The sequence below is a fragment of the Chiloscyllium punctatum genome, chromosome 45 (assembly GCF_047496795.1).
Source record: "Chiloscyllium punctatum isolate Juve2018m chromosome 45, sChiPun1.3, whole genome shotgun sequence".
NCBI classification, from domain to species: Eukaryota; Metazoa; Chordata; class Chondrichthyes; order Orectolobiformes; family Hemiscylliidae; genus Chiloscyllium; species Chiloscyllium punctatum.
The window spans coordinates 42,008,406-42,032,043 of NC_092783.1; the positions used below are offsets into that span (position 1 = coordinate 42,008,406).

At 41.1% G+C, this 23,638-nt stretch overlaps 1 protein-coding gene across 2 annotated transcripts in view; it reads right to left on the reverse strand.

The window, feature by feature from the left end:
* LOC140467312 (semaphorin-3D-like) overlaps window positions 1-23,638 on the reverse strand; it is an 89,073-nt gene that overhangs the window by 10,081 nt on the left and 55,354 nt on the right. For both annotated transcript variants that reach the window (XM_072563590.1, XM_072563589.1), the window contains exons 8-14: window positions 13,838-13,952; window positions 12,932-13,001; window positions 9,143-9,287; window positions 7,254-7,476; window positions 7,082-7,170; window positions 3,388-3,429; window positions 928-1,085 (exon numbers count right to left, since the gene is read on the reverse strand). In XM_072563590.1, the coding sequence (XP_072419691.1) occupies window positions 928-1,085; window positions 3,388-3,429; window positions 7,082-7,170; window positions 7,254-7,476; window positions 9,143-9,287; window positions 12,932-13,001; window positions 13,838-13,952 (842 nt within the window). The remainder of the gene's footprint in view (window positions 1-927; window positions 1,086-3,387; window positions 3,430-7,081; window positions 7,171-7,253; window positions 7,477-9,142; window positions 9,288-12,931; window positions 13,002-13,837; window positions 13,953-23,638) is intronic.

Genomic DNA, 23,638 nt, shown 5'->3' on the forward strand with positions numbered 1-23,638 from the left:
TGTAACAAAACCATCCTTCTGGATGATCTTTCAAGTTGTCAATCTCTTCTTGCATTCTACCAATTCAGTAATAGCCATCATATTTGAGGTAGCATTTGCAGGGGAATAGTAAGAACAAAGAAATAGTCAGGAAGTCTGTAGCGTGGGTTAGCCAATCCACTCTTTCAATTGTTTTGGGTGGGACCATGGGAGAGAAATTGTAAAGACCAATTTTCTGGGATTGACAGGCTTTTTTTCCATAAGAGGGACCCTGCTCCATTTTTAATTGCCAGGCTGCCATCAAAGTAGGGAAATCCAGATGTAACAGTCAGAAATGCCTGTTGCATGAGGTCGCTGACCTGAGCTGATGAAATTTCAGTTGACTTTCTCCTACTCGCTACTGATCTTTCCAGATCAGCCATTGCAGTTTAAAAAGATGATGGTTATCAGTTCTCTTTGGATTGCTATCATGGATTAATTTATATTTTATATTTCTGACATTTATGATTTTCCTTCTTGTTTTCATTGACTACTTCACTGGTAAAGGAAGAATTTTTACTCAGTTGTGAGATATTGGCATTGCTGACTGGCCAGCAATTTATTGCCTGTCCTGAGGATAAAAGAATGTTTTTTTTGTAACTAGTTATACTATATGGTCAATTTTCTCTAATCTACTTCTATCAATATCGCAAAGCTTAAATTATTTGGCTACAAATACTCAGCAAAGGGAGTCGACATGGAAACACTTAGAACGGTGTTCCACAAATCATAATTCTTTCCTGATGTAGCATGTGTCATAATATTATTCTACAACATTACAAGAAAGTCTTAATATACTACAAAAAAAAGTACTTTTAACTGTTTATAATGAAGCACAATAACTGTATTTAAATGCCTGCGAAAATATCACAGCTTAATGGAAACTACACTAACTTTATTAGCATTTACCTTTTTGGTGCTGGCACGTATCTGCAACATGAATTCCCATCCCATGCACAGTAGGGATCTCTAGCAAGGCAGCATTCTGAGCAAGCTGTACCATACGCCCCACACCTCTGCAGAGCAAGCTGCACCACGCTATCCTTTGATCCAACATAAATCTGTTTCTGTAAGTGATATGAACCAGCATAATTACAGGATCTGTTAAGGGTTGACATCTCTCAGCACAATGCACACAATATATAACAAGAATACCCAGTTTTTTTGTCCATTAAAAGATTTGGTAAGGTTAAAGACTGCTTTTGTGGGTGGATTCATTTGGTGGATGGTATCTGGTGCACACTGAGACACATGGGCCCCCCAGCAGGTTGTAGTAATTGGGATGGGGGTAGGATAACAAAACAGGAAGGCAAGCAGAGCCCAAAGATAAAATTGCCCTGGCTGGAGAAATTGTTGCTATGGAGAATGGGATGGGATTGATGAGAGTTTACGACGGTGAGGGCAGAATAGGAATGTTATGGGATGGTTAGAAGAAATGGAATGGTATAGGAAGGATAGAATGGTATGTGAGGAGTGAATGAAATATTGGAATTGCTAAGTGTATAAAGGAATGGAACAAGATTAGTAGTGCAGAGGCTTTTTCTTCAAGTATAAATGCTGAAATTTTGAAGGAATAGAATCTGCATTCCTCAAATAATATTGAACCAATTGAATGTAAAATGATTTCAGTTTGGTAAGATTAAATCCCAATTAGCCTTTCAATATTCTTGGATTATAAGCAAGTCATAAGGCAAGACTATTGATAAAACTTTTATTCCTTGACCTGTTTTTACACATGGGCAGATGTATGTTGCTTTGTTCAAATTTTTTTGTAATGTGAAAGTCTTTAGTGAACTAATTTAAAGAAATACTGGTTACAATAATGTTTAAGACAAATGAGCTCCTTCTTTTCATATACCACATAGTTGTAAATCATCCCATGCAGTATAAGGGTTATTTGCATTACTTTTCTGGTAAAACTCAAGTCATTTAGAAGCTGTCAACAGGAGATTTTACTGAGTCATTCAGGTTTTGTGCTAACTAAATGTGTCCAGAATATGTAGCTGTCTTTGATTTCAACAACTCTTATTCTGAATTTTCTCTTACAGGTTTTATTTTCCTCACCTCTGTTGTAATAAACCTAGTGATCAATATCATGTTATAGTTCCACAAATGGCAAGAATAATACTTAAGTTTTTGCTTCTTTCTGTAAAATCACCTTAAGTCAGCCTTTCTGCCAACACAAGAAGCTACCAGCAGAGGTCATTAGTTAGCCATCTGGGGTGTGTGTGTGTGTGTGTGTGTGTGTGTAGTGCAGTCACCTGTACTGTGGTGTGTAGTGCAGTCACCTGTACTGTGACGTACGTCCAAGGTCCCGGTTGAGGCCATCCCCATGAATATTGAACTTGGCTATCAGCCTCTGCTCTACCATTTTTAGCTGCTGCCTGTCCTGAAGTCCGCCTTGGAGGAGGGTCACCTGAAGAAGTTCGAATGTCCCGGACCGCTGAAGTGTTCTCCGACTGGGAGGGAGCATGCAAAACAATCAATAGACAGGAGTGTTCCCTCCAAGTTGGAGAACTCTTCAACAGTCTGGGGCATTCGAACTCCTTACGGTGACCGTTCTCTAAGGCAGACTTCGAGACAGGCAACAATGCAAAGTGGCCGAGCAGAGGCTGATAGCCTAGTTCGGTAGCCAAGGGGATGGCCTCAGCTGGGACCTTGGGCTTATGTCATGCTACAGGTGACTCCATTGCACCACACTCACACACACACACACACAAGCTCTCTCTCATATGCGCACACATACACTCCCACACTCACATGAACACATGCACCCTCTCACCAGCTGGGTATTCTTGCACCAGGGCACACAGCTGCAGAATATGAGATGTGCTACTCAGGACTGAAATGAGGTGGAAGTTTTCACACAGTGGGTAATGACTGTTTGGAATCATTTACTCACAGGGTTGTCAAGGCTGTGGTACAATATATTCAAGATAGAGATTGATAGATTTCTTGATATTAAGTGATCAAAGGATATGGAGATCATGAAGAAAAATGGCATAAAGGTACAGAATCATAGATGAATGATGAAATAGGCTTGAGGGGTTGATTGGTCTTTTGCTCCTGTACCAAGTGTTTGAGAGAGTAGAATCAATATAATCTTCATCCTCTCCAAGAATAGTTTGCTTGAAGGGCAATAATAGTTGTCTTTGACTATAATCCAAATTACTCTCTTGGATACAATGGGTGTTTCTAGTTTTGTAAGTGTAGTGCCTATGGAATTGCAATTCTTATGTATTACTCTCAAATCCCAATAGGATGCAATAATTTCTAGTAAACCAAAGTGACAATTGAAAGAAAACATTGTAAATCCAAATACAACCATTGATGAATGAGTTTTTGCTGTATTTTATTTAGATTGCTTACCTGTTTTGAAGATATTTCCATTGTTAATACTGGAGTTGATGCCTAATAAAATGTAAACATTGGCAGTTAGGTACAAGTTAATAAGTTAGATTGGTAATTATTAAAAATCACTATGACATCTACACAAACTGTAATAACAACTTTGGTGTCAATTTGTTTAATAATTTCTCTCCTGTAGTAAAAGGTTTATAAAAAAAGACTTGCATTTAGATAGCATGTTTTGTGACCTTAAGACATCCAAAGCATTTTTACAGTTGATGACATGAAGCCATTTTGTTATGTAGGAAATGTTGCAGCAAATTTCCACAAACAGCAACATGGTAATTAGCAGGTAATTAATTTCTGCGATGGCAATTGAAGGATAAATACTGGGCAGGACAATGCAGATGACTTGGTTTTACTTCTCTAAAATAGTGCCATGAGGATTTTTATATCCACCTGAAGTGACATCTCCAACTGCATAGTACCCTATCAATTTTGCTTGGAGTGTCAACCTTGGTGTATGTCGTGTAATGCCACTTAAAACTGTAATCTTTCATAAGTAAATTGCAGACAAGTGAATAATAACAACACCATATCAGAAACGTTGTCAATAATATTACAAACACTGTTAATGATTCTCATCAAACATAGAAAATAAATTGCCAATCTAGGCCTTTTATTTCGTTTGCTGACGGTGAATTCTTGTATTTATGCTGAGTGGAAATAGTCACTGAATCAATTTTCAAAGACTGGGACAGACATGAATTGTTCACTTGTCAAGTTTCGTATAAACTGCTGGCTTGAAATTCCAGGATTGGGTACTGTTCTGTGACTTTTCAACAAAGCCATCAGCTACATTAAACTGTTTAGATTAACAATTTATCAACCTCCTGGAAATACAGCTACTGTGAAGCTATATTTCCTGGCTGATTTATTTTATTGTGCAAGGCTCTTGGATTGGCTGGTTTAATTTAAATAGTTTTCGAGTGTATTGCTGTTCTGAAGATAGAATGCAAGACTGAATTTTACATTTAACCAATGTTTTCCTTTAAGCATCATTAGCATTTAGCATTTTCTTTGACACTGCCAAAACACCTTAATTAGTTTCAAGCTAAGCTTTGATTTTCTTCACAGTCTGAAGGATATGATTAATTTCAAAGGGTGCAAAAAGAGTTACAAGGATGTTGCCAGGACTGGAGGGTTTGAATTATAAGGATAGGCCGAGTCTTTTTTCCCCTCGAGTACAGGAGGTTGAGAGGTGGCCTTATCGAAGTTATAAAATCATGAAGGGCAAAGATAAGGTGAATAGCAAAGGTTGTTTTTTTTTCTCCTGAGGGTCGAGGAATTCAAAACTAGAGGGCATAATTTTAAAGTGAGGAGGTTAAAATTTAAAAGGGATCAGAGTGGCAGCTTTTTCATGTACCACACTTTTCATGCAAAGTGTGGTACATATATGGAATGAACTGCCAGAGGAAGTGGTAAAAGCAGCTACAGTTGTAACATTTAAAAGACATTTGGACAGGTACATGAATAGGAAAGGCTTAGAATGGAATGGGCTAAACATAGGCAAATGGGTCTAGTTTTGTTTGGGAAACCAAGTTGACATGGACAAATTGGACTGAAGGGTCTGCTTCTGTGCTGTATGACTCTATGACTCTCTGTAACATTGCAGCATACTGTCGACTCTGCAATCATCTCATATTTATTGTGTCTTTTCTAAAAGTAGGTGCCAAACCCTACAAAGCTTTAATGCCTTGCATATTTAAGATTCTACATCAAGGGACTGATATGGAAATCAGAAAAAGATTTTCAAGCTTGTATTAATAAATTATGTCTTGTAAGATGTAATCATCCAAGATTGATAGTAAAGCAGACTGTGTCCATATATTACAAGATCTTGACCTCATTCAGGCTTGGGCTGATAAATTGCAAGTAGTAATCACAGCACACCATGCAATGACCAGGTCAAATGCAAGAAAATCCAAACATCTTCTATTGACTTTCAATTGTATTATCATCCATTGCTGAATCCCCCCACTGTCAATATCCTGGGGGCTACAATTGACCAGATACTGAATTAGTTTCTGATCAATAGTAGCCAATCAGCCATATACATGCTATGGCTGCAATAGTATATTAGAAGCTAGGAATCCTGCAGCAAGTAACTCTTCTCCTGTCTCCACAAAGCCTGTCCATCATCTACAAAGCACAGGTTAGAGTTATGATTGAAAACTCCCCACTTGCCTGAATGGATATGGCTCCATCAACATTCAAGAAGCCAAGCTCCATCCAGAACAAAGTGGTCTGCTTGACCCCATTTACCACATTAAACAATCATTCCTTTCACGATTTCACAGTGGCTGCAGTATTTACCATGTTGCATTGCAACAACTCAGCCAGGCACCTTCAACAATACCTTCCAAACCTGCAACCTCTACTATCTAGAAGGCAAGAGTGTATGAGAACACTTGCAACAAAAGGTTCCCCTCCAAGCAATACACTATTCCACTTTAAACTTTATCACTGTTCCTTCACTGATGCTGGCTCTGTGAGTGTCCCTTCTGCTGTCCTTCCAGTTTTCATGACAGGCAGTACACTCGTATCATAATTTGGAAAATTGAATCCTAAAATAGCCAGATAACTTTTTTTTGGATATTGGAAACAAAATGTTTGTCCAATTCATTGGCCCTTATTATGAATTTAACCAGTTTTAGAAAGAAAAAGTAAAATATATCAAGTTAACAGTCAATTGATACAGTACATATATCAACAAAATATCATAAACAGTGCTATCTAGACTATATTGTTCTTGCAAATGTTTACATATCCATCATAAGTGCATGCCTTATTTCATAGCATCAATATGGTTGCCCTGCTCAACGTAAAGTTATTCGCTGATTTTTAGTAGTCTCAGCTGGACTGGCTATTGGACAGCTAATAAACAGAATTTTTAAAAATCATCTTTGTTGCAGCAGATGATATCCCTCTGATAATTACACACAGGGACAAACTTTACCTGATTTGTGAATATTCTGTGCTGACATGAATTGGGAGATTTGCTGCAACTCCTTGTTGTGTTTTTAGCCCAAGATTGGGGAAACCCATGAAAAAACAGCATAAGTAGTTGCTTTTAACCATTGACTTTGCCAGTCTGAGCCATTTACTAGGGACAGAGTGATGAGTGGAAACCAGTAGAAACAGAATGGAAATTCCAGATGTACGTATCCAAACTAGAATGCAGCCATCGATGGGTAGAAAGTCTGTTGAAATCTTGAATTCTGCCAGTAGACCTTTGGTAGAGAATGGGCAGCACGGCAGAAGTAAACACGATTTACTTTTCTGTGATTTCAATTAATCTTCCATCAGAGTAACAGCAGATCAAAAGAATCTTTGCAGAAATTTCAGAATTGAATAGTGCCCAACATTAGCTACATCTATCTTCATGAGCACAAAAATCACAGATCTCTCAAAAAAATAAATAAAATTATACAATTCATAGAAAAAAGAATTGAGAATGCTGGCATTGGTCAGCTTGATGATTTTCTATGTTGTTCAAATTATTAATCCTTTCAATAAGAAAGTACAATACTGTTCAATCCCATTATTGCTGCTGAGCTGATGATGGGAATTTGGCATTAGTTATATGGAAACTCTGAATATTGGTTGGGGAGGGAAAGACCCACATGCAAGATTAGTTATTGATCTTCAGTACCTCAAATACTTGCAATTCCTCTAGTAAAACTTCTTCAGCATTCAAATTATCCTTGGTAACACTCAATGCTTTTATGACTGTTCCAACATCTTTACAAAACATAGAAAAAGTGTGTTACTGAAAGAATATACAGTATTTAGAGCATTTTATTGCAAACGATTATCTTACTTACTTGTACCCAAAAACAGGACTGCATATTGGCCATCCTTGGCAGTAACACGGTCGACAACAATCTGTGTAATTCTGTAACCAACATTCACTTGAATGAAAATAGGCCTCTTGTTTATAGGATACACAGCCTTGTACATCATTGGATGATTCTTAATGAAACTGACAACATCGTCTGAGAAATCCTTGGTTGTCTGAATTGTGGAGTCAAATGCTTTACTGGGACACTAAAAGAAAAGGTAAGAATTTATACATGGATTTTATTAACCTCCAATACATCTTTACAGCTGACTATTATCAATGAAGACACCAATGCTTCTGTAAAATAAAGCATTATATGCTTTTGACATAATTAATTATTTGCATTTACCAAAAATGAGCTAAGTGTAATATTGAAATGCTAATTGGGCTTCTGTTCTATGAGGGTTTCCTTCTCTTGATCATTGTTCATGTGTCTATTGAAAAGGATTAGCTAAATTCTGATTTAGCAATGAGGACACAGATAATGTGTCAGAAACCAAGGGGCAATCACTCAGTGGGCTTTTGACATCCTGTTCAGCAACTAAGTTTACTCAGTACTCCCTCTGCAAGACCACCCCCAAGTCTGCTTAGCAGGTCCTCAAACACGTCAGCATCGCTGGGAGCAGTGACCACTTCTGTGATGATATTAAGGCTGCGAGGACACAGCAATGTTACCCCTCCACCACCTCATCCTCCCAAACCTCTAACTCTTTTTTCCCCCCGCCTTTGTGTAAAGGACAATGTGGTTGAGGGTTGCCATAGCCGATCAGATAGACCCTGACAGGCTGGTGCTGGTGTTGCTAGGACAGATGGGTTTGAGGTTGTCCGGAGTGCCCATTGCTGTCAGAGATTCCTTGGTGAGACAGACAGCGCTGGTAAGGAGGACACCTCTAGAGCCCACAGCCCTCCCCAGAGGAATTAAAAAGCAAACAGGAAGAGGCCTTTGTGACTGTTTGAGCAGCACAATTGAATCATAGAATTGTACAGTGTAGAAGGAGGCCATTTGACTCATCATCTCAGTATCGGCTCCCAAAAGAGCTACCCATCTAGTCCTATTATCCAGCCCTATCTCCATAGACCTCTAAATTCATCACTGAAAAAAAATCTAATTAGTCTTTGGATAGGACAGCCATTCAGAAAAAGACGGAGAAATAGTTTAGATGAGTTGACAATTATTGCTTGCTTCTGCTTGTTACAATAGCCCAAAATTGCGGTGGTACAGGTCTCTTCAGCTGGAGCACATCCACTCCACCCATTTTTCTCTTTCTCTTTTGTGTTTTTTTTTTCTCCTTCTTTCTTCGCGGCAATGTTCCGAACTCTTGGCCTCAGCATTGACCTGGCCTGGCAATCTCACAGCTCACCGCGGCATCCTCTCAGTCAGGCAAGGCAGTCTCCCAGCCTGGCGTAACAGTCCCTTGGTGACCCAGCATGATGGTCACCCAGTATGGACTTCCAGCCTCAAGGTGATTTCAGCAGTTTCCCAGCCTTGAGACCCTTGAGCTGGAACCTGGTGCAGTCTGGAGTCAATTCCGGTGTGGACCAGGAAGCTAGGTGCTGATGTGGACTGGGTTGAAAGGACCATTGTCTTGAAATTTTTATTTCTTTATTTTTTCTAATTTATAGCTAGGATCTGTAACGCTGCACTTTTATTTTTTTTATTTTCCAAAATGTTTTCCCTAAGATTTTGTACTTAAGAATCTGTACCTAGGTATCTTTGTACTTAAGATGGCGCTGTCAGTAGCAACTTGTAAACTTTTCACAGTACTCATGTGAGTACATGTGACAATAAGGCTAATTCTAATTCTAATACATTAGATTGTAGTTGATATCACACTGTCAACTTTCTAAGAGTTAATGATTAATTATACATACTGTTCCAGGTCTTGGATAAGGAATCTTCCCCTGATATTCTACCCAGTGGCGGTCTGGGCCCTCTTTGTGTGTGAAAGGTCCATTAAATACAGAACGAATTTCAGCCATGCTGTATGCACAAACTGCTGAGCCACTGAAAACAGAACTGAGAAACAAAAGCAATATTGTTCAAATAGTCTCAATTATCGGTATTTCAAAGAGAATTTCCTTATTTTGACTCCCAATATTGTTCAACTTTGAAGTTTCACTGAATAAAAAGTATTCGAGGAGAAAGTGAGGACTACAGACGCTGGAGATCAGAGCTGAAAATGTGTTGCTGGAAAAGCGCAGCAGGTCAGGCAGCATCCAAGGAGCAGGAGAATCGACGTTTCAGGCATGAGCCCTTCTTCAGGAATGAGGAAAGTGTGTCCAGCAGGCTAAGATAAAAGGTAGGGAGGAGGGACTTGGGGGAGGGGCGTTGGAAATGCGATAGATGGAAGGAGGTTAAGGTGAGGGTGATAGGCCGGAGTGGGGGGTGGGGGGCGGAGAGGTCAGGAAGAAGATTGCAGGTTAGGAAGGCGGTGCTGAGTTCGAGGGATTTGACTGAGACAAGGTGGGGGGAGGGGAAATGAGGAAACTGGAGAAATCTGAGTTCATCCCTTTTGGTTGGAGGGTTTCTAAGCGGATGATGAGGCACTCCTCCTCCAACCGTCGTGTTGCTATGGTCTGTGATGGAGGAGTCCAAGGACCTGCATGTCTTTGGTGGATTGGGAGGGGGAGTTGAAGTGTTGAGCCACGGAGTGGTTGGGTTGGATGGTCCGGGTGTCCCAGAGGTGTTCTCTGAAACGTTCCGCAAGTAGGCGGCCTGTCTCCCCAATATAGAAGAGGCCACATCGGGTGCAGCAGTTGCAGTAAATGATGTGTGTGGAGGTGCAGGTGAATTTGTGGTGGATATGGAAGGATCCCTTGGGGCCTTGGAGGGAAGTAAAGGGGGAGGTGTGGGTGCAAGTTTTGCATTTCTTGCGGTTGCAGAGGAAGGTGCCGGGACTGGAGACTGGGTTGGTGGAGAGTGTGGACCTGACGAGGGAGTCACGGAGGGAGTAGTCTTTTCGAAATGCTGATGGGGGAGGGGAGGGAAATATATCCCCGGTGGTGGGGTCCGTTTGGAGGTGGCGGAAATGATGACGGATGATACGATGTGTATGGTGGTTGGTGGGGTGGTAGGTGAGGACCAGTGGGGTTCTGTTCTGGTGGTGATTGGACGGGTGGGGCTCAAGGGCAGAGGAACGGGAAGTGGAGGAGATGCGGTGGAGGGCATCGTCGATCACGTCTGGGGGGAAATTGCGGTCTTTGAAGAAGAAGGCCATCTGGGTTGTATGGTATTGGAACTGGTCCTCCTGGGAGCAGATGCAGCGGAGACGAAGAAATTGGGAATATGGGATGGCGTTTTTACAGGCAGAAGGGTGGGAGGAGGTGTAGTCTAGGTAGCTGTGGGAGTCAGTCGGTTTATAGTAAATGTCCGTGTTGATTTGGTCGCCCGAGATAGAAATGGAAAGATCTAGGAAGGAGAGGGAGGAGACTGAGGCGGTCCAGGTAAATTTGAGGTCAGGGTGGAAGGTGTTAGTAAAGTGGATGAACTGTTCAACCTCCTCGTGGGAGCACGAAGCAGCGTCGATACAGTCATCGATGTAGCGGAGGAAAAGGTGGGGGGTGGTGCCAGTGTAGCTGCAGAAGATGGACTGTTCCACATATCCTACGAAGAGGCAGGCATAGCTGGGGCCCATGTGGGTGCCCATGGCTACTCCTTTGGTTTGGAGGAAGTGGGAGGATTGGAAAGAGAAGTTGTTCAGAGTGAGGACCAGTTCAGTCAGTCGAAGGAGGGTGTCAGTGGAAGGGTACTGATTGGTTTGGCGGGAAAGGAAGAAGCGGAGGGCTTTGAGTCCTTCGTGATGGGGGATGGAGATGTACAGGGACTGGACGTCCATGATGAAGATAAGGCGTTGGGGACCAGGGAAGCGAAAATCATGGAGGAGGTGGAGGGCAAGGGTGGTGTCCCGAACGTAGGTGGGGAGTTCTTGGACTAAGGGGAACAGGACCGTGTTGAGGTATGTAGAAATGAGTTCGGTGGGGCAGGAGCAGGCTGAGACAATGGGTCAGCCGGGGCAGTCAGGTTTGTGGATTTTGGGCAGGAGGTAGAAACGGGCGGTGCGGGGTTTTGGGACTATGAGGTTGGAGGCGGTGGATGGGAGATCCCCTGAGGTGATGAGGTTATGGATGATCTGGGAGATGATGGTTTGGTGATGGGAGGTGGGGTCATGGTCAAGGGGGCAGTAGGAGGAGGTGTCCTTGAGCTGGCGTTTAGCCTCAGCGGTGTAAAGGTCGGTGCGCCAAACTACTACTGCGCCTCCCTTGTCTGCTGGTTTGATAGTGAGGTTGGGGTTGGAACGGAGGGAGTGGAGGGCTGCACGTTCCGAGGGTGAGAGGTTGGAGTGGCTGAGAGGGGTGGAGAGGTTGAGGCGGTTCATGTTGCGGTGGCAGTTGGCTATGAAGAGATCGAGGGCAGGTAAGAGGCCAGCATGGGGCGCCCCACTGGTCCTCACCTACCACCCCACCAACCTCCATATCCATCGTATCATCCATCGTCATTTCCGCCACCTCCAAACGGACCCCACCACCAGGGATATATTTCCTTCCCCTCCCCTATCAGCGTTCTGAAAAGACCACTCCCTCCGTGACTCCCTCGTCAGGTCCACACCCCTCACCAACCCAACCTCCACTGCCGACATCTTCCCTTGCAACCGCAAGAAATGCAAAACTTGCGCCCACACCTCCCCCCATTACTTCCCTCCAACGCCCCAAGGGATCCTTCCATATCCGCCACAAATTCACCTGCACCTCCACACACATCATTCACTGCATCTGCTGCACCCGATGTGGCCTCTTCTATATTGGGGAGACAGGCCGCCTACTTGCGGAATGTTTCAGAGAACACCTCTGGGACACCCGGACCAACCACCCCAACCACCCCAACCACCCCGTGGCTCAACACTTCAACTCCCCCTCCCACTCCACCAAAGACATGCAGATCCTTGGACACCTCCATCACCAGACCATAGCAACATGATGGTTGGAGGAAGAGCGCCTCATCTTCCGCCTAGGAACCCTCCAACCACAAGGGATGAACTCAGATTTCTCCAGTTTCCTCATTTCCCCTCCACCCACCTTGTCTCAGTCCCAACCCTCGAACTCAGCACCACCTTCCTAACCTGCAATCTTCCTCCTGACCTCTCTGCCCCCACCTCCACTCCGGCCTATCACCCTCACCTTAACCTCCTTCCACCTATCGCATTTCCCACGCCCCTCTCCCAAGTCCCTCCTCCCTACCTTTTATCTTAGCCTGCTGGACACACTTTCCTCACTCCTGAAGAAGGGCTCATGCCCGAAACGTCGATTCTCCTGCTCCTTGGATGCTGCCTGACCTGCTGCGCTTTTCCAGCAACACATTTTCAGCTCTGAATAAAAGTGGTTAGGTAAAAGGGTGTTTTTAAAATAAAAATATTCTCACATTTATCTCTGTAAATGCAAATGTTCTGAATTGCCTGAAGATAACTCCAGGCAAAAAGTAATACGTCACATCAAAACTCAATCTATGCAAACTCAGAGAAAAAGAGCATTTAATATAAAAGGTTGTTTAAAAATCAGTTATAATGTTCCACCTACTAATATACCATGGGCAGAACAAATAACACTGATACTTGATATTCGTACAACATGATCCAAACGACTTTAGCACAAGATATTCTTATTTACCTGGAGGATGTGAAGACTCCATAAATCACTGGCAATTTGTCATCATTTGAGTTGTATAGAAAAACATCCTCTTTACAGAACAAAAAATGAATATAATGTAAGAGATTTTTGTCTAGAAAAGTAATTCTTTTCAAATAAAATTGAGCAGTGTTGTGTATTATAGAAATGACCAGACATATTAAAGTAAATTAATTCCTTAAAAATGTCTTTTTTTTCTCCCCAGGCATTTTCCTTCTTGACTTATCCATTCTATACAACATCTACACTGTCGAACGAGTTGAACTTCCACTAATATTGCTCCAAAATTATCATTAGAGACCATGCCATTGTATCTGAGAATGATTAATCCTCTGATAATTTCTCCGTATCTTGAGATTAGTTTGGGTTCTGCTCACCAATTCACCACAGCAGCATGGCTGAGTTCAATAACTTTGTTTTGAAGATTATGGCAATAAATCTATACTCTACTTCATGTCACCATAATTGGAGCCACAGCCATCAGAAAGCTGCCTGATGTGGCTATTGGTAGAAGACCTCCAGAAGTGTTAATAGACTTATCAATGTTAAGATATTAATACTGTTCTCCCAATTCATAATATTGGCAAGCCCTCCTTATCTGCATATGAAACATGGCTGTTCATATGAAATAGTTATAGAATCACAAATATGACTTTGCAGAATGAAAACAAGATTCAATTTGGCTCAAGAAACAAAGATTTAAATCCAACAGACTCTATGTTGCATTTTAATTTGCTTTGCATGAAATCAGAAACATTAGCCTTTGTAACAGGGATTTTATGAGACTAACATTTTGTATCAATGTTAACTTTGTGTAAATGGCCCCCTATTTTTAAAGCTTTGGAATATATGAAGGCTTATCAAAAAGCAAGATGAAAAGTTACTTACGCAGCTCATCAAAATATGTCTGATAACCTTCAGGCCCTGGGACTGAGCAAATCAGATGAGCTTTCAGAAATGTGGTCCACTTGTTGATCAAACTCCGCTGACCTCCAACATCTTTCTGCAAAGATACAGGTTTCAGTCATATGGAGATACTTTTATCAAACAGTATCTGAGAGAACTTATATTCAACACAGTGTAGAGTAATTCAACTTGCATTATCATTTGTACCAAACTCAGACAAAACATGCAATTATGCCAGCAATGTCTCACAATCAATGAGTCAGACAGTCAATTAGAGACAAGGCCACAATACTTTGTTTTAGCTGGGAAAAGGACAGAGAGAGAGGGATATGTTTTTAGACAGCAAACCTGGGAAAGTTTTGTGCACATCCTACAATAGCTAACAGCATGATAACTTCTCAGACGAGAAAGCAACTGTGAAATAAATATGTCAATGTGACAACCTGCAGGGAGAGTTCGTACAGGAGGTCATGCCCAGAGCAATAACAGACGATAATTGGTGAAGCTACAAAATTAGACCTGAAGAAGGGTTACACCCAAAATGTTGATCACTTCACCCCCAGATGCTGCCTGGCTTGCTGTGTTCTTCCAGCCTCCTACTTGTCTACCTTGGATTCCAGCATCTGCAGTTTTTTTGCCTCTAGTGAGAGTTCATTTGGCAGGGTGCAAAGACTATGAACTCTTGTTGAGGTGGGGTAGGGGGAAGGTATTGGTATTAACCTATCATATGAACATAGGCTTGTGTCGAATGAAAACTCCTGACCCAAATTCAATGGAGTAAAGACATTCACCTCTTAGTTCCAGACTTTCTCACCCCTTTTTACTGACAATGATTATCTGCAGTTAGTCTCCTTGAAAGATTTTAGTTCTTTTCACCCACATCCTTTTTTTCTTGCTCCAAGAGAAAAGAAAACAAAAAAAGTCTATGGAGGCAGAATGCATTACTGAAGTGTATGTTCTCTATTATGGGACTTGCAAGCAAAAAAGCATTTAGGATTTACCAGCCTACTGTTTGGATGAATCAAGCACAGTTCCACTACAAGAACCAAGTCAGTTGGGTCCTTTGATAAGTTTGATGTGGGCAAAAATATACTTCCTGCAGGTTAATTGTCAGATTACTAGGCTATTTTTAAGTCTTACTTTTATTTAACATCATCAAAGCTGACAATTTAATCCATAATACATATATTATGACATAACGGTCTGGACTTTCTGATAACTAGTTAATTATTTCTGCAGAGTAAATGAGAGTTGCATGTCAGTACTCTGACCGACATTGATTAATCAGAGGGAAATGCTTGGGAAATTGAACATTTGGTTGCCAGTCAGTGAGCAGGTTATTGCTTAGCAGGTTCTGTTTGATAGTAAACATTGAAGCATCTTGCATCATTTTACTGATAATTGCGAATAGACTGACAGACCAGTAATTGGTTCTTTTGGATCTGCCCTGCTTTTCATATACAGGACACACCTGGGCAATTTTCCACATTATTGATTAGATACCAGTGTTGTACCTGGACTGGAAAAGTTTGGCTAGGGGTGCAGCAAGTTCTGGAGCACATTTTACTGTACTACTGCTGTAATGTTGTCAGGGCTCATTGGATTGGCAGTATCCAATGCCTCCAACAATTTCTTGACATTACATGGAGTGAATAGAGTTGGATGATGACTGGCATCTACTGCAGACCTCTGGAAATGGATCATCTACTCGGCACTTCTTGCCGAAGATTGTTATGAATGTGTCAGCCACATCTTTTTCACTGAGGGGCTGGAGTCCCTCATTATTGACTTTGGGAATATTCGTGAAGCATCCTCCTCCAATGTGTTGTTTAACTGTCCACTACCATTCACAACTGGATGTGACAGGATTGCAGAGCTTATATCAGATCCTCTGGGTCACGTAGCTCTGTCTATCACTTGTTGCTTATGCTGTTTGGCATGCAAGTAATCTAATTTTATAGTTTCACCAAATTGTTTCTTCATTTTAAGTATGCCTGGTGTTGCTCTGGGCATGACTTCCTGCATTCTTCTTCTGTCCTAATACTAAAACCCTTTATTTACACATCCACAAATCATTCAACTTTGCCCCTGCCTCAGCACATATGCTACTGTCAACCCCATGAAGACCTTTATTTGTTCTAACTTCAAGTACTCCAATATACTCCTGGCTGGTCTCCCATCTTCCATCTTCAACTCACTGCAGGTGAACTAAACGCCACTGTTTGACTCCTTTCTCGCAAAAAAAATCCCACTCTCCATCTTCAAACTCACTGACCTACACTTTTCAAATCCCTCCCTGACTTCACTCCTGCCAGTCACTGTCACCTTCTTCAACCTTAAAACCTACTCAGATAACAGTGCTTCTTCAATCAGGGACTCTTACACATCCTCCATTTTAATTACTCTACCATTGGTATTCTGCCCTTAACTGCTGAGGTCTTATCAGCTCAGAAATTCCCTTCCCAAACTTTTCCATCTCTCTCACTTCCTTTGAAGATACTCCTTGAAACAATGCTAGAAGTACCATAAAAATCCAAATTTATATTGTTGTTCATAAGTATGGCAGTTGGCATTCCTACAGCAATGAAAGTACAGAGCAGGTATGGATACTTCACTGCTTGTTTGATGCCAAATGGGTGCACTGCCCATGAAATTCTAGGCCAATGAGTTTGAAAGAGATCCAGTTCGGAATAGAAAGTAAAATTATTCCAACCCAAAAATGCTGAAGAAGCTTTATTAGTTACTAAACATAAAAACACATATTTGCTTTCATGAAAACTACGTGGGCTAAAATTACTCTGTGAAGGGTTATAACAGAGAACGTTCAACAAGTTATTTCAGATACAGTTCAATAATTATTCTTTCTTCAATAAACAAAAGAATTAAATCCAGTTTGGAGACATGATATTGCTCTGTAAAATTCAGCCATGCATACCAGCTTTTTACTCGATACCCCCACCATAAATTATAACTTTTCAAATTGCTTTCTTTTTGCATCAGAAGTTTTGTGTCGAGTGAACCATCATATTCAGCAACTTATAGTGCTTCGAAGGCTATCATAAATGTGTCAGTAAATTCAAAGGTTCTGTAATGTGACACAAAGGAAAATGAATTTAAAACTTATTTTTCATATAAAGATAACCTCATGTTGAAAGGTCACTGTCAAACCTATTTCAAATGATAGATGCTTCTTACTGCTGTAGGTGCTGTATGCAGAAAAAAATGCCCTTTTGGCTGCATAATTATTCTGACAGAGCTATTTTCTGTGCCTTCTCAGAAACAAGAGCAACTATTAAAATTATGTTTGTTCAGGTTCATTTGATATTACTTAACCAGCACTGTGCTAATTGCATCAATGTGGGTGGAGAAAATTAAAACAAAACATTATAAGTTGCAATTGCAGGATGGCTATCAATACCACTTATATGGCAGATAAAACAGATTAAAGATAATTTTACGTAGTTTGATTTAAATCAGTTTCAGATAAAATTATACTTGATGTATTACAGCAAACTTCAGAAAAGATTTACCAGGATGTTGCTAGGAATAAAGGGTTTGAGATATAAAAGTAGACTGGAAAGACTTTATCACTGAAGTGTAGGAGGTTAAGAGGTGACCTTATTGAGGTTTATAAAATCATGAGGAGCATGGTTAAGGTGAACGTCAAGGGTCTTTTCCTTACAGTGGGGGAGTTCAAAAGCAGGAGGCATATTTTTAAGGTGAGAGGAGAAAGATTCAAAAAGGACATGAGGGGCAACAGTTTTACACAGAAAGTGGTTTGTGTGTGGAATGAACTGCCAGAGAAAGTGGTGGATGCAGGTACAATTACAATGTTTAAAAGGCATTCAGATACATTCATGAATTGGAAAGCTTTGGAGGGATATGAGCCAAGTGCAGACAGATGGGACTAGTTTAGTTTGGGAACATGGTCGGCATAGACTGGTTGGACTGTATGGTCTGTTTTCATGCTGTATGACTTATAACTCCACTGATTCATAGGATAGATATAAATAAAAAGATGCATTTAAGTGGAAGCTGTTCTTCAGCTTTTCAAAAACTTGGCATGGTAAACATAGATTATCTTGTAGTGAATATCAAGCATATGGTAGTACTCTGACATTAAGGGCCTGAATACCATCAGGATTTAAAGGACCATTTTAACTGTGTCAGACAGTACCTCTACTAGATGATCCAAGCAATTGGCACTCTTCCAGAATTCCTGGGTCAGAACATTTGCAAGACGTGAATTGTGAATTAGGTGTCTACATAAGATGTGGCCAAACATGTAGCAGGCCTAAGTGTGAGCAGATATGGCTAAAACAAATTGCTACTTTCTCATAAGAATTGGAACCTTTTTGGAAAAACAGCTGATTTGCTTGTGACACTTTGCTTTGAGTAATCAGCATTTCCAAATTTGGTGGCTCCTACTTCTGCCACTTGGCAAGTATTGCACCTCACGTTGAAATCACCAGAGGTAGAACTCCTAGCAATTCAATTTGGATGCTTTTATTCAGGTAATAGAGAAAGTAACAAGACTTAAGGTAGATCAAATTTCCTGCATCTGGTGAAGCCCACCTCTGAGTATTAAAAAAAAGGTCAAAAAATTGCAACGGTATTATTGACAATTTTACAAAGATCTCAGGAATACCAAATTAGGATTTGGGTTGTAAATTTGAAAAATTGTGCCATTATTCAGATGAATAAGGGACTATTCATCTAAATAATGGCTAACTACCGCTACTGCTAACTACTCAACTGTTTTTTTTCATGTAATTTTTGTGAATCCATGAGAAAAAGGAGTTAAGACAAATTGACCAAGGTACTTGGGAATGTTTGCCCTGATCAAAAATAATCAGCACTGATTTGTGAGGCACAGGTCAGTCTGACTAATATCATGGAGTTTTGAAGAGGCAATTAGCCTTGTGGGTACGTGGGTACCTACAGATACTGCTGATGGAAGCTGCTGAAAGGCATTTAATAAGATTTTGCAGAGGGCAACATATTGTATTATGCCTCATAGCGGATGTTCGATAAACTTTTAAGGGACATCCTCATTATGTCATCACCATATCATGATATGTAACTTAATGGTATAAAGCTCCCATCTTACATCTTACTGAGTCCTCTTGCAGCATGACACCTTGATAGAAGCACTACATCTGAATTGATTAGTTTTAACTAAGGCACACAGGTGCCAATATACATATACAGTTCCCAGGTGCTGTGATAAAAGTTTTTTTATTTTCTTCAGTACTGGCGCATATGGCATACTGGCTTTTATTGGTAGAGGAATTGAGTTCCGGAGTCCTGAGGTCATGTTGCAGTTGTATAAGACTCTGGTGCGGCCGCATCTGGAGTATTGTGTGCAGTTTTGGTCGCCATACTATAGGAAGGATGTCGAGGCACTGGAATGGGTGCAGAAGATGTTCACCAAGATGTTGTCTGGTATGGTAGGAAGAATGTATGAGGAAAGGCTGAGGCACTTGGGCTGTTTTCATTGGAGAAAAGAAGGTTTAGGGGTGACTTGATAGAGGTGTACAAGATGATTAGGGGTTTCGATAGGGTTGACCATGAGAACCTTTTTCCACGTATGGATTCAGCTATTACGAGGGGGCATAGCTTTAAATTAAGGGGTGGTAGGTATAGGACAGATGTTAGGGATAGATTCTTTACTCAGCGAGTTGTGAGTTTATGGAATGCCCTGCCAGTAGCAGTGGTGGACCCTCCCTCTTTATGAGCATTTAAATGGGCATTGGATAGGCATATGGAGGATAGTGGGCTAGTGTAGGTTCAGGGGCTTGGATCGGCGCAACATTGAGGGCCAAAGGGCCTGTACTGCGCTGTATTTTTCTATGGTTCTATGTTCTATGCTCTATGTACTGCATTACACACAGTCAAAAGGCATTTTGTGAGGTCAACATTCATAAAAAAAACACACGATTACTTCTGGAGATGTAATAATTGCTTAGGTGGTGGGAAACAGTGTAAAAATGTGGAAACTTTCCACTATTTCTGGAATGGTCTGTTTCTCCTTGGATGTCCACACTACTAACACATCAGATTTTCACAAAGTATATGAATTGAATGAAGAAAATAGAAGCTGTAAACCTAAATCTAAGTTTCCACGTGACCTTATGTTAGGAAGAACAATAAGTTGTGTGGGAGGAGCAGAAACATAGAAAAAGATTTAAGGTTAAGCGAGTCTGTCAAAACAATGGTAAATGGAGTTCAAAATGGGGAATTTTGCAGTCATTCAACAAAGGCAAATCAGAATATTTTTACATTGGTGAAAGTTCAGGAGCTGTACATGAGGTGTACATGTATATAATTCATTAGTAGTGCATAAGTACAAAAGATAATCAAACATGTTTGTGGAATATATACCTACATTCTTGGGGTAGTAGAATGCATAAGAAGGGGTGCTTTAGTGTAAAGAGCATTGGCAAAACAATGTCACAGAGTCATAGAGTCATACAGCATGGAAACAGACCCTCGGTCCAGCCAGTCCATTCCTGGCAACATCTTGGTGAATCTGTCTGGAGTATCATGTTCAGCTTGGGAGAAATTTCCAGCACAGATTGGTTTGACTTGGGGCTGTACAAAATAGATTTAATAGAATGGATAAAAATCATTAAATTATGAAAGATTATGAAGATGCGTTGCATAAATTGACTTATATTCCCTTGAGTTGAGAAAGTTATTGGATGACCTAGTTGAAGTATTTCAAAAATGATTAAAAGGATTTAGTCAAGTAGATGCAGAGAAGTTGTTTCTTCTGATAAGGGAATCCAGACCTTAGACTTAGAGTTAGTTCTTTCAGATAGCAATTTAAAATGTTTGTTCACACACAAGAGGTCATGATGAAACTTTTAAAAGTACTTCATTGGATGCAAAGCACTCTGGCATATTAGGAATGTTTAAAGGCTATATACTTTCTTTTATCCAGTAGAAACCTGAAACCCTTGCTAACACATTGAGAGACAAATTATTTTGTAAGAGTGTTAAGATAGGTGGAGGAAAGCTTTACATCTGCTCTGATTATGAATTGAACAGTGGGATAGACCTGAAGGGCTGAATGGATAACTCCCATTGTTGTCTCTCTTTCCCAGTTACCACCTACAAGGGGTTGGATGACAGAACTATGTCCCATTAAACCAAGATACAGTCGAAATGACTTGATGACAAGATAGTAAGCAGGTCTCAACCCAATTTCAGCCCCCCCAGAAGCTTGTTGCCCTAATGTGTCAAAAGCCATGAGAAAGTGCAGGGCCCTTGCCTTTAGGTTATACTTGAGGCTGTAATGCATACAGTTTCACTTCATGAATCAAATGTGCACTAAGATTGTCTGAGGATACTCAGCAAGAGAGGGTGTGCTTTAACAGTGCACAGGTCCTCAAATTTAAAGCAGTAATAAAGATCAGATCTGTTCGAATCAAGCTATTGTGGAGGCAGATTCAATTCTCACTTCAAGCACTTGAGGAAGGTGGTGTGTGTGCAGGTTAAAATCATTTGGAGCAATTGTCAGGATGAATATAGGATGACACATCACACGAGAGCAATATCTGCTGTGACCTCTTTCATCTGCCTTATAACTCTGGAATTTCCCAATCTGTTTTTAGCTTTGCAAATAGTATCATGAAAGCATCTGGCATTAGCTTTGTTACATCAAGCTTCAGCCTTCGTCCAACTTCCCATGCACATTACTCATTTGACATGTGCATTCAGTCAACTGGTTCCAAAAAGGAAATCTGATCCAAGAGTTGAACAGCTTGGCAAGCTGGTTTACAAGAACTTTATGACCCTATAGATAATTGTCCCTGAAATTCTGTAGCTTTTATATGAGCCTCCCATTGTAAATCCGGCAGGAGGCCAGCAATTCCATTCTGTGAAAGATCTAGAAATGGATCTTGGTGTTGCTTCCCTGAAGAGAAACCTGCTGATCTCAGAATGGAGCAACATATTGATTACCCAGCTGCAGAAGCTCAGGCCCTAAATGTTCATTGTATTGATAATGAGGTTTATCAGTGGCAAGAAAATCCTTGAGTGGGATCACTTAAAAAAAAACTTTATCTTTTATATTGAAGTCATTGTCTCACAAAGGACTTCAGACAATGTTAAGAATAAGGCAAGAAATCTGTTAGTACACAGATCTACTCACATTCTAACAAGTATTCTCACTGTGTGTAGAATGTTTTAAGAAAAAAAGCAACTTGTGCTGATGTAGCAGTGCATAGAAACTAATGGAATCTGTGCAGGTTGCCACACTGTGCCAAATGATGAGCTTGAGTTATAACAGTGAAAGCTTGACTGTTCACGACCGAAATAACTAAATTACCTATTATTTTTCATTAAGGTTATTCACAAAAGGAGCAGGGATTGGCAGACTCTTGTGCAATTAATGGGGATCTCAGCTGCCAGCTGGGGAGAGCTGCTGATACCCGTGCACTGCTCTTTTCGAGAAAGCCACCACACCTCATGTGATGCTTCAGCACTAACCGGCCAGTGTCAAGCAAATAACAACACCCAGATGGGAGTCTCACCTTCAAAAGCTGCCAATCAATCAGAGGCTAGAGACTGGGCTGGTTCGGACAGTATTCACTGGAGTTTAGGAGAATAATGGGGGGAGATGGGATCTCATGGAAACCAATAAAATTCTAACCAGACTGGACAGGGTAATTGTGGGAAGGATGTTGCTGATGGCCACGAAGTCCAGAAGCAGGGGTCACAGCTTAAAAATATGGGTTAGGCCATTTAGGGTTGCGATAAGAAGAAATTTCTTCACCAATGTGTGGTGGGCCTGTGGAATTCTCTGTGACCAGAAAGGGAGTTGAAGTCAAAACATTGACTATTTTCAAGAATAACAAGATGTTGTTCTTAGGGCAAAGGAGATCAAAAGGTATGAGGAGAAAGTGGGAACAGGGTATGGAATTGGATGATCAGCCATGACTATATTGAATGACAGAGCTTGATAGAAGGGCCTAAAGGTTTGCTCGTGATCTTGTTTTCTATTTTATACTCAGCTAACCAGCAGCGGGGGTGGGGGAGGTGGGATGGCATGATACCTACAAAAAGCCTCAAATTCAGGAGATCCCCGTGGAGTGGTAGGTGATTGTAGGAAGCGTAATCATAAGATGGGGGTTGCAAGGTTTGTGGAGGAGGATCTCTAGCTGCATAAGCAGGATATAGCTCTCAATAAGACATCCCTCTCATGATGGAAGAAGTGAGGACTGCAGATTCTGGAGATCAGTCAAGAGTGTCGTGCTGGAAAAGCACACCGGTCAGGCAGCATCCGAGGAACAGGAGGGCCATCATGATTCCTGATGAAGGGCTTTTGCTGAAAACATCGACTCTCCTGCTCCTCAGATGTTGCCTGACCTGCTGTGCTTTTCCAGCACCACACTCTCGACTCATCCCTCTCATGATGCCAGGTCCCTCAACCTTCCGGGAACCTGCAACTCTACAGATTCAAGCAATGTTTTCAGAAATCAATTAGATCGGCGCCTGAAGAGAAAAATGTTGAAGTGTTATGGAGTAAGTACAACAAAATGAGAGAACAGAGAGCTGGCTCTGACAAAGTAGGTGCATAGTTCCCTTCTTTATTCCGACCACATGACGATTTCTCCATAATCTGCTACATTCTGTTTGAAATCGGTAATGATGAGTTATAATTGTTCACTCAAGGGAAAGACTAGCTAAGGGAGGATCTTGCCAATGTGCCAATAAGTCTGATAAAAGAAAGGAGGAGATTGTGTACCCAAAATAATCCTTTATTGACCACATTCT